The sequence below is a fragment of the Artemia franciscana genome, chromosome 1 (assembly GCF_032884065.1).
Source record: "Artemia franciscana chromosome 1, ASM3288406v1, whole genome shotgun sequence".
Classification (NCBI taxonomy): domain Eukaryota; kingdom Metazoa; phylum Arthropoda; class Branchiopoda; order Anostraca; family Artemiidae; genus Artemia; species Artemia franciscana.
In genome coordinates, this window is record NC_088863.1 from 68621935 (window position 1) to 68632533 (window position 10599).

A 10599-nucleotide genomic window follows, 5' to 3' on the forward strand; every position below is an offset into this window, starting at 1 on the left:
GCACTGGGCCGCTATGTGGCAAGATTCATGGCAGTTTTAACAACGTTTCGAAAGAAAGACGAATTCTTGAATTCTGAAACTTTCAAAGCCCACTTTCATTGACAGTTTTGTGGCAGTATCAAGGGATTCACGACTTGGAAAATAAAGCTTGAATGCGCGTGATATTCCACATTGTTCGGCTTTCTCACATCCAGAAACTAGACTTTGAATCACCTCTGCGTCAAGTGGTTCGGGAATCCCTTTAATCAGTCCTATGTACAAAGGGGTTTTACTTTGGCATCGGATTCTGAATTTTTATTTTTGATCGCTAGTGCTATTTTTTCCGCCGTAGCCTTGTAAGCTACAGCCATGCGCCAACTGTTCCTTCCAGGCCTTAGTTCAACTTTGGTGGCGTCTAAAGCTTCGCCACATGCAGATTCGATAAGGTTCTTTCGTTCCAGTGGTGTTTTCAAGGGTGAAGGGTTTTTTACAACGACGGAGTATGATAGCTTTTGCGGAGCGTAAAGTTCACCAGAGGGGCTGGTATGGGTAGAAATGTGGAACTCACCTTTGTTAATACGTTCCATAAAGCCGTCAAAATGACGACACATGTCGTTTACTTTAGTAGTTATACATGCATTTATCTACTCCATACAAGCCGGGACTTCTGTAGGTTCAAAAATAACGAAGGTAGGCAAGGCATGATTTTCCTTTGCTGACTTAACAAAGAATTTGGCTATATCCAAAACATTTTCATCATCTTTCAGAGACTTGCAAAAGGGGTCCGGTAGACCAGATTTTAACAGCAACAGTTCTTTTGCACTTAGAATGTCATCTCTACTGAAGAATTCCACAGCACGGCTTACAATCAGCTGGTGTTTTATGCCAGCGAGCATTGACCTCGACACAAAGTTCAATACCGCATTCCAAACGATATTATATTTATCCATTTTTGCTGCTAATCAGGCCACAGTAACCAGTCCGAAAATCAGTGCAGGTTAGGTACTTGATACAAGCCAAGCTCGTAATCAAGCGTCAGTTAATTCAGAATAAATTATCTCACAGGGATGATTCACAATGAATGAAGGAACCTAGGAACAAGGGAAGTGTAAGGACCCCCTCAACTATTCCCCGCAATTTACGGGTAACTTAATACCGGCGGGTACAATACGTCGCTTGTGGGAGGCTCCTTCCCCTCTTCTGCTTGTTCCCAGTACGTTTCTTAATTATATAAAATCCAAAATTATCTATGGTCACTGAAATAATCCGAGTTTAAACCACTACATTAATGCAGGTTTAAAATCCAAAAAAAATATATTCACTCTGAATCTAGGTCAAGTTGAGCCATAGCAAATATTATGAAATAACAACTGAATTTCTGACTAATTATTTAAGAGTTAATTAAAAGCTTGAAAACAGCTTGAAAGGGTATTAATAAAATCAATTTTCATGTAGATGGTTCAAGCGAACTGTAAAGACCGCCGTGGAGTGATAGTAACTAAAACTCTAAACATAAGATTTTTGTATTAAATTAAATTAAATTAAATTAAATAAATTAATATATTAATTTATATGAATATTCTTGTAGTGGTTGGTATTAATTTTTTTTCGAATCCGTGTTTACTTTACTTTGGTATGATTACTCGTTTCATTTTCTGTTCATTTTGGATGTTAAATTGGAGACTTTATTTCTGATCTTCAAAAGTTTTAGTATGATTCTTTACTTTTTTCTTAAAAAAACCTTCTTTTTCGGGGCTTTTCAAAAATTTATCTATTCTCGTTTTCGATTGTCAAAGTTTTGCTTTTTGTTAAAATAACGGATATTTCTCCAGCTTTCAAATTTTTGGCTTAAAAAATCAAAACATTGGACTTACGTTTAAATTCTTCATAATATTGGTATCTTCATAACAAATATAGGCTAGTGTAGTCTAAGTAAAGAGGCCTTTCTACTTCTTCAGTTTATTGTGTTTAATTGTTGTAACGATTATTCATTAGTTTACTCATATCTTCTTACTTATTTTTAAGAATTGGCATTGTTCAGCTCCACTGAACTATCATGGGCGACGTTTAATGGATATGCAAGAGAAAGACCTGTTCTGTGAAGGTAACTGAATTTATTTCACTTTAACTATGATAGTCGTATTTTTGATTTGTTGTTAGAGACAGAAATATTTATTTTTTAACTTTATAAAAGTGAAGCGAGAATCTCGATGCACTTCATATCTCAAGTTGCGTTTATTATTATTTCTTAGCATAAGTGGTTTTAAGCCCAGGGTTTCTACTCCCTTAGGAGTTTACATTACGGCACTCACAGTTATAAGGGATCGCAGTCACAAGATGTCGCAAGTATTCGCAGATGCAGTCATGACTAGGCTCAGTCATGATTAGGCGCAGTCGCAAATAGTCTCACATTCAAAAGTAGTCAGAGCGTCATCGCAAAATTTCATACTCATAATCTTGTCCAGTTTAAGATTTCGCGTTCAGGCGCAAGTCGTTGCAGTCGCGAGTAGTTGCAAGCAGTTCTTATCTTAGCTTCAGTCATAATCACAGTTGTAGCCGCAATCACAGTCGTGGTTGCAGTTGGTGTGTTGCAGTCACGGTTAACGATAGATGCAGAAGTGGCAATAGTGGTGGTAGTATTAGAAAAAGTTGTAGTAGTAATAGTTGTTGTAGTGGTAGTTGTAGTAATAGTAGAATTAGTAGTAAAAGTAGTCGTAGTAGTAGCCATGAAAGTTTAAAGTTAATAAACCTTGGCCGTTCCAAATATGTTGCAGATACGCCTATGATAATCTGAAATCACATAGAGAATTTTTTTTTTTTTTTAATATTCCTCTCAACATTATCTGAAGTTTCCCTTTAGTATTCTTTGCCTTTTTAGACACACCCAAGGGGGTAGTTTCATGTCACCCCAGAATCATGGTTTTCGGACCATTTGACCATTTTGGTCAAAATGACCATCTCAAAATTTTTGTTTGTGTTGGGGGGGGGGTATATAACATGAACAAGGGGTGGCTGTTTGCCCACTAAGCCCCCTTAAAACTAGACTAGTATTTTCAATTTCCAATCGAATGAGCCTCCTCCGAAGTCATTACGACAAATTCTTGCATACCAGGTGGCCTGGACAAGAAAAAAATCTTTGTTCTTTATATAGATAGCGCTAATGTAAGATTCTCCGTCTCAAAATCTTTGGTTTGAGCACTTCATATGTCAAGTTGCATTTAATATTGTTTTTAAGTATAAGTGGCTTTAAGCCCTCGGGTTCCACTCCCTTTGGAGTTTACATTGCCGCACTCTCAGTCGCAGTATTCGTAGTCGTAGTCTTCCAAAGAAGAGATCCAACAATCGTGTAAGAGTGTTACAGCATTCGAGAGTATATTTCTACTGGAATAAAGAACGTATTTCTTTCTTCTTTTTTTTGTCTCGATCTCACATGTACTGTCACATTTTCCCTTATTTTATTACGTTTTCAAAAATATTGTGCATGATTTTGAAAATAAATATCTGATTTTTAGAATCACGATAGAAGTTAAATTTATGAAGTTAAATTTATGGTGCGTTTTTTTCGAACTATTGACTAAAGTGTCCTTTTTTACTTATCATCAAACAACGTGTAAGGAAGGAGCGACCCGGCTCAATAGTAACCGAAACTCTAAAAACTGAATTTTGATATAAATAGATACATAAAAAGAATTGGATTTTCATGCTGATTTTAAATATATAGGTTTCATCAAGTTTAATCATATCTGTCAAAAGTTACGAGTCTGATAAAATTTACCTTATTTTCAAAAAAAGGAGGGACCACCCCCTAAAAGTCATAGAATCACAATGAAATCATGAAATCACACCATCAGATTCAGCGTATCAGAGGACCCAACAGTAGCGGTTTCAAGCTCCCACCTGGAAAAATGTGGAATTTTATTTTATTTTTTTGCGAAAAGAAAGATCTCAGATGCGTGTTTGTTTGTTGTTGTTTTTTTCCAGGTTAATAGTATCAACCCAGTGGCCCTAGAATTTTGCGAGAAGGCTCATTCAAACGAAATTGAAAGTTCTAGTAGCCTTTTTAGGTGACCAAAAAAATTGGGGGCAAATAATCCCCCTCCTGCACTCATTTTTTGCGAAGTCACCGGATAAAATTTAGAGATAGCCATGTTCTTCAGCATAGTCGAAAAATCTGATAATTATGTCTTTGAGGATGACTTAATCCCCCAAAGTCCCCCGGGGAAGGGCTGCAAAGTCCCCGGGGGATTATGAACTTTGCCCATTGTTTACATATAGCCTTATTTTTTCTCCTTGTCATTCTACCTTACAGATTTGGATACCTACCAAATCTCGGACGCCAGTCGTCCTCTGCCCCCTCTGAACCCAAACTTAATATCCATCTCAATATACATGTTTGGTGTTTTCAGAATTGGGGTAATTTTTTTTTATTCTATCGTAGAGAATAAAGAACTCTCATTACCTCCCGCCTAAAGTATAAAGTAAACTCATAGTTTTTTTTTCGATTTGAGTTTTTTTCGATTTTTCTTTTGGAAATAGCTTATTATATATATATATATATATATATATATATATATATATATATATATATATATATAAATATATATATATTGGTATATCCCATCGCTGTTAGTAGAAAATCCCCTTTTTTCCTCGTCCTTCTTTCATATTTAATACAATTTAATAATTTTGGAAGGCCCCTATAACAAAAACACTATTGTGCGTCATAACTTGATGAATTATAAATAGTATATATTTGATAATTTGATCAATCTAGGCGAAGGCGAAGGAGAAGTAATGTCATCAACGACTGCTGATTTAGATAATATGGAAGATCCTGGAGAAAGCAAGAATATCTCTAAACTACGACCCATAGTGTTTTCCCTAGAGGAAGAGGAACCTCTATTCAGATGGACGGACAGTGATGATTGGAACTTGAAAAATTCAGAAGATGATGAAGCTCGTAAGTTAAAACATTTAAGTGACAGCCCAAAAAATTCATTATTTTACCTTCCGTCAATGTTTACAAGAAGATAAATCTATTAGCTGCCCCCTCTTTCTCCTTAAGATCCAAACACCTCAAAGTGTAAAATTTTATATTCTTTGGAAACCCTACCACTCCGTTCTAGCAAAAACTAAATCTTCTCCTCGCCTATCTCAAAACTTTTATTAGTCAAATTTTTGGGTAGTTGTAAACGACCGATTTGCAACCGGGTTTTTCCAAAAGGTCAAGAATTTCATAAATTATATTCCCCAATTCTTTTTTTCTCTTTTTTTTGAGAGTAGGATCATAGAAAGTGGAACATAGAGAATAGATTTTCAAATATTCACTTTGATGCTCCTTAAACCAGACAAGGACATTTGAAAGACATCACATGCACAAGAGGTAAAATCTGGCTGCCTGTTTGTTCTCAAAGTCCCGTGAATTTTTCATTTTCTCCATATTGAACTTTAAAAAATTCACTATTCCCTCAAAGGAATTAATTCATGTATACTTTAATCACCCTGCTTTACACTATGTTTCACCATCCTTAATCCCTAATCATGTGGGGCTACAAAACAAGCGGACGAAGCAATGGTTTTTATACAGATTCTTTGCAGTCGGAGTCCAGTTGGTTTCTGATGATTACATTAGAGACCATAAAATAGTAAACAATAAAATAGTATTATTTTATGGTTTGAAGACAGAATTGAATTTTTCAGGATTTTTGGGGGGAGAAGACTGAGAGGGCGCAAGGGTGCTAAATATTTTGTTCTGCCAAAGGAGCCAAATTTGTTACTTCTCTAGTCCTAAAATAATGGTATGTGCTGCTGTTTTTTATTACTTTTGTGTACCCGTTGGATGACACGCTCTTTGCCTAGTTGACGTATAATGATATATCGGATAACCTCTGTTTTGCCACTTCGATAATCTTTTCATTTTCTTCTCAAATTGAATATTTGTATATTCACTATGTTTTGTATATTCACTATGTTTGTATATATCTGGTTTTAAAGATCATGATAAGCTATGTTTTGCCAAAGTCTTGGACAATATGCCAAATCTGCCGCTTAATACTCTTGGCTTCGGCTGTTGGGCCAAATCTAATTTTCAACTGCTGCATCCGTGTTTTTTTTTTTTTGTTAATTTTTAAACTAAGATGCTTCTTTTTGGCTCCTAAATAAGGTTTTCACTTTTCAGGATCAGTAGCACCTGTTAATAATGAAGAAAAAGCTAAAGCATCAAATATTGATGGAAATGGCCAGGAAATGAATACAGTTGACACACTAATTATTGGTATCGTCGGAGGAGTGGTTGCTTTTGTTGCTATTTTAATTGTTTTGATTTGTATTTGTCGTTTCAAAGCTGGAAAGGCGTATCGTGCTGGTCCACTGGCAGGGTCACTGGCACATCGTTACAAACAAAAGTGTACCTGCATCAGCCATAACCAGTCTGGATGGTGTAGTCAGTATATAACACCTGCACCATCTATTCATAATGTTCCTGTTCAACATGCTCAACTTTACCGTTCTCAGGCGCACAGCAGAGCTACAATCCGGAGTTCCAATAGTCAAGGACCTGGAAGTAATTTAAGTGTTTGTGCACCAAGTACACTCAGTCGTGCAAGCTATTTTTCTGCTTCAATGTATTATCTAACATACCCAACAATTGAAGATGAAACGTGTCAAATATAGTATTAAGGACTTTCAAGTTTTAAGTAAAGTCTTTTTAAATAAAATCTATATGTGTTTTAATTAAACAATTCTCGTAGTTAGTATAATAAAAGAACCTTTTAATATCGTCACGAAGGGAATGCAGCAATAAGTCCTTCAACTTTGGGTGAGTTAAGGTGCGACCTCACACGTTTAGAAGATTTTTTTCCGCAGACGAAGGAGGGGGGGGGGAATTGCAATAGCAAGTTAGATAATTATATAGTGTCCCGTCTCAAAAGACCTGAGAATTACTTTTTACGACCACTTTGAACTCACAGCCACCACCTCCTCTGCCTTTTCTTGCTGGTGTTGGTCCTATGTGCATCCATGTATTCTAAACCCTTGAGGTGACTCAAAATCCTTCTTAAATCTTTGAATTTTTTTAAGCTACTTTTTGTTTTAAAATATTTTCAACAAAAATTTATCTGATATAAAAAGTAAAAACTATATAGAAAATTCAGTATTTTGAATACTGTTTAAAATTCCTTCCCATCTCCCAAAACTTGAATCAAAATTCTGAGTTTGATATTTCTTGTGAAACGTGATTTTGTAAAAGACCTGCAGCTTTAAAAAGACCCCACAAGCGTTGATCCCTGTTTAGTTTATCTTTTCAATTATCATATATTTTCAGACTTGATCAAAACTATCTAAACTATTAACTGTATTTTAGAGAACAGTCCTTGGAGAAGGATTAAACTTTTCTTACCATATGGGAGAATTTTCCTTTTTTATTAAAATGTTATAAAATATCAAATATGTTTTTCAAAGATGACACTGAATGTTAGCTATAAAATTGTAACAGAATTTGTCTTGCGTTGACAGTATTGGAACTGTAGCAGTTGAGAAAAATAACATACAAATATCTTGTACAAAAACATGTGCCTAAACTGAATGCAATCTTAGTTGCATCTTAGTTTACTTGTTTCGGTTCATTGTTTAAACAACAAAAAGGACAACAAGGTGAGAAGCTTCAAGTTAAGAGGATTGATTACTGATAAAAGTTGATATTATGATCATAGGCAAACAGTTTTGAGAGCAGGAAGATGAGAGCCTCTAACCTCTCGAACGATTATATGGTGTTGAACTGAGTTAAAAACCTGTTTTTAAGGACTTAAATATCTTTTATATGAACATAGTATTGTGGTAAAAGTAAAACTGGCGAGTCATTAAACTGAATCGTTAAAAATCTTGATGATTAGAAAAACTGAAGATAGTAAATTATGTAAGTATATTTGAAGATAAGATGAGGGATTTACCTGAGCAATAGAGAATCAAGATGAATAAATCAACAGATTTGCATCGCTGATTTTAAATATGATAACTAAAACCCATCGCCAGGGTAGTGCTAGCGTTGCACATGCACACAAACATACAGGCACACACACACACGCACACACACACTTATATATATATATATATATATATATATATATATATATATATACACATTATATATTATATATATATATATATATATATAAATATATATATATATATATATATATATAAATATATATATATATACATATATGAGAGAGAAAGATTTGAGAAGATATATGATCGAGACTTGCACTGGTATCCGGGATCATTGCTTTTCCTCAAGCCAAAATAATTTCAATGATTTAAAGAACATCAAAAGTGGAACTTGGACTGCTACGACGGTAAAAAATGACTATCGTATCAATATTTTGTCAGACCAATTCTGACGATTCAAATTGGACTTATTAGGAGTTTCAGAAACTCCTATCCCTGGGGTAGGAAGCATAAAATTAGGTGATATAGAACTTGTTTGATGAGGCAGTAGGAATGGGGTACATATACAGGGAGTAGGGCTCATGATGAATACAGAAGCTGCTAAGTCTTGTTTAGGCTGGGAATGTAGTAATAATAGAATACTAATTGCTCATTTTATGACTAAAAAGTTCACAGTTTTAGTTATAGTAGTATATGTCCCTGTAGGAACGACAAACGGAGATGACTCAGATAAATGTTGCTTACAGCTAGAGGAACAAATAGAAAGGGTCTCAGGTAAAAATACGATGTTTTTACTAGGAGATTTTAACGCCCAGGTCGGTAGAAATATGCATACGTCGTATCATAACCTAGGCAAATTCGGTGCCGGAAAAGGAAACAGTTATGGCTACAGACTTTTGCAATTTTGTAGGCATAACAATCTATAATATGGAATACGGTGTTCGGTCATAAAATGGCCCATAAGTTAACATGGTATTGACGTGATGGTAAGACAGCAAATCTTATTGATTATATTGCAGTAAACCGAAGAATGGCAGGATTGCTTTTTTGGATGTTAAAAATAACGACCACCATCGTAGTGTCTAGGGGGTAATTTAAAGTTGAAATTTCGGAAGGGTAACTAGCCTACTAAGATGACAGCTTGAGAGAAACTTTCCAAGAACAGTTGATTACTAAACTTTAGAGTTGAAAATTTTACAATGTGGAATAATTTTAGTTGCTGAATGAGCCAAGGGAAGAAAGTTAGGACTGCAGCTACGGACATTAATAAAGAAGCTTAATATCTTATAGAGAGGAGAGGGCTTGTACAAGAATTATCTGAGTGATAGGTCATATGAAAACAAAAGGATTGTAAGAAAGTGGAGAAAGCCTTAAAATATAAACTAAGGAGGCGTGAAGTGGAGACCATGGATAAAATTGCCTAGGATCTAGAAGATTGCAGCTAGACATCAGCTGATGGGGATGTTAATAAATTGAGACGAAACAGTCAATCCTGATATGTCCCAATTAAAGATAGGAACATGGCCACAACTAGTGATAAGGAAAGAGTTAAAGAGAAATGGTCAGAACATTTTGAGAATTTGCTAAACCGAGCTAGAGTTGCAGGAAAAGATATAAAGGAAAATACAAAAGTTTGTGATTAATTGGATGTGAAGGAAGATTCGTCTTGTGAGGAAGAATTAGCGATAGCTCTAAAAGGATGAAAAAATAATAAAGATCCAGGAGTTGATAGTGTGGTAAATGAATTTCTTAATTATGGTGCCTCTGAGGTTAGCTACTGAAAGTTATAAGTATGATTTTTGAAAAAGGGGAAGTACCTAACGATTTGGAAAACCTTAATTAAAACACTGTATAATGAAGTTCATAAGAGTGAGTGTGGTAATTATCGAAGCATTAGTCTGGTCTCTTTAGGTAGTAAATTAGTTAGTAATATGATAGTTTTTAGACTTAGAGATGCTGTAGACAAAGTTTTAAGAAAATAACAGTGCGTTTTAGAAAAGTAGAGGATGTTCTACCAAATTTTCACTCTTAGGTTAATGATTGAGAAGTAACTGAATTGTCAAAAACCTTTGGTCCTCAGTTTTACAGATTATGAGTAAGCGTTCGATTCTGTTGATAGAAGAGCTTTATCAAAGGTCTTATTCCTGTATGGTACCAGACAAATACATTAAAGTGATTAGGGGCATGTACGAGAATAACACTGCTGCGGTTAAGGTGGTAAATGAGGCTAGTAGCTGGTTTTGTATGAAATTAAATAAAAGACAAATTTTGTTTTAACTGAAAGTAAGAAGCGATAATAAAACTTAAAACGAACAGAAATTATTCTGTAAATGAAAGAGGCTCAACACCCCGCTTCTTTTCGCTAAAGTTTGACTCTCTCACATCTCTACTTTTTAAAACAAAAACCTTAGCGTAAAGAGGGGGACGTTGAGGAGTGGACGGTTCCTTTCATATACGAAATAATTACTGTTCTTTTTAAGTTTTAATGTCGCTCCTGATTTTCAGTTTAAAAAAACTTGTTTTTTTATTTAATTTCTGAACGTTTTTGAATTAATGCGGGTTTTGAATAATGCTCACCGTAGATAAATAATTTAAATGAAATTTGTATATTAATTTTACTATTTTTTCAACTAATAATAGCCTTGCTATGACCTAAGTTTGATTTTTCATCCAGTT

General features: G+C 34.8%; 1 protein-coding gene across 2 annotated transcripts in view; it reads left to right on the top strand.

Moving 5' to 3' along the window:
- The window catches only part of LOC136033270 (chaoptin-like), a 65732-nt gene extending 59013 nt beyond the window's left edge, over window positions 1-6719 (top strand). For both annotated transcript variants that reach the window (XM_065714030.1, XM_065714033.1), the window contains exons 10-12: window positions 2005-2083; window positions 4754-4939; window positions 6158-6719. In XM_065714030.1, the coding sequence (XP_065570102.1) occupies window positions 2005-2083; window positions 4754-4939; window positions 6158-6651 (759 nt within the window). In that variant the 3' untranslated portion in view covers window positions 6652-6719. The remainder of the gene's footprint in view (window positions 1-2004; window positions 2084-4753; window positions 4940-6157) is intronic.
- Window positions 6720-10599: the final 3880 nt, after the last annotated feature.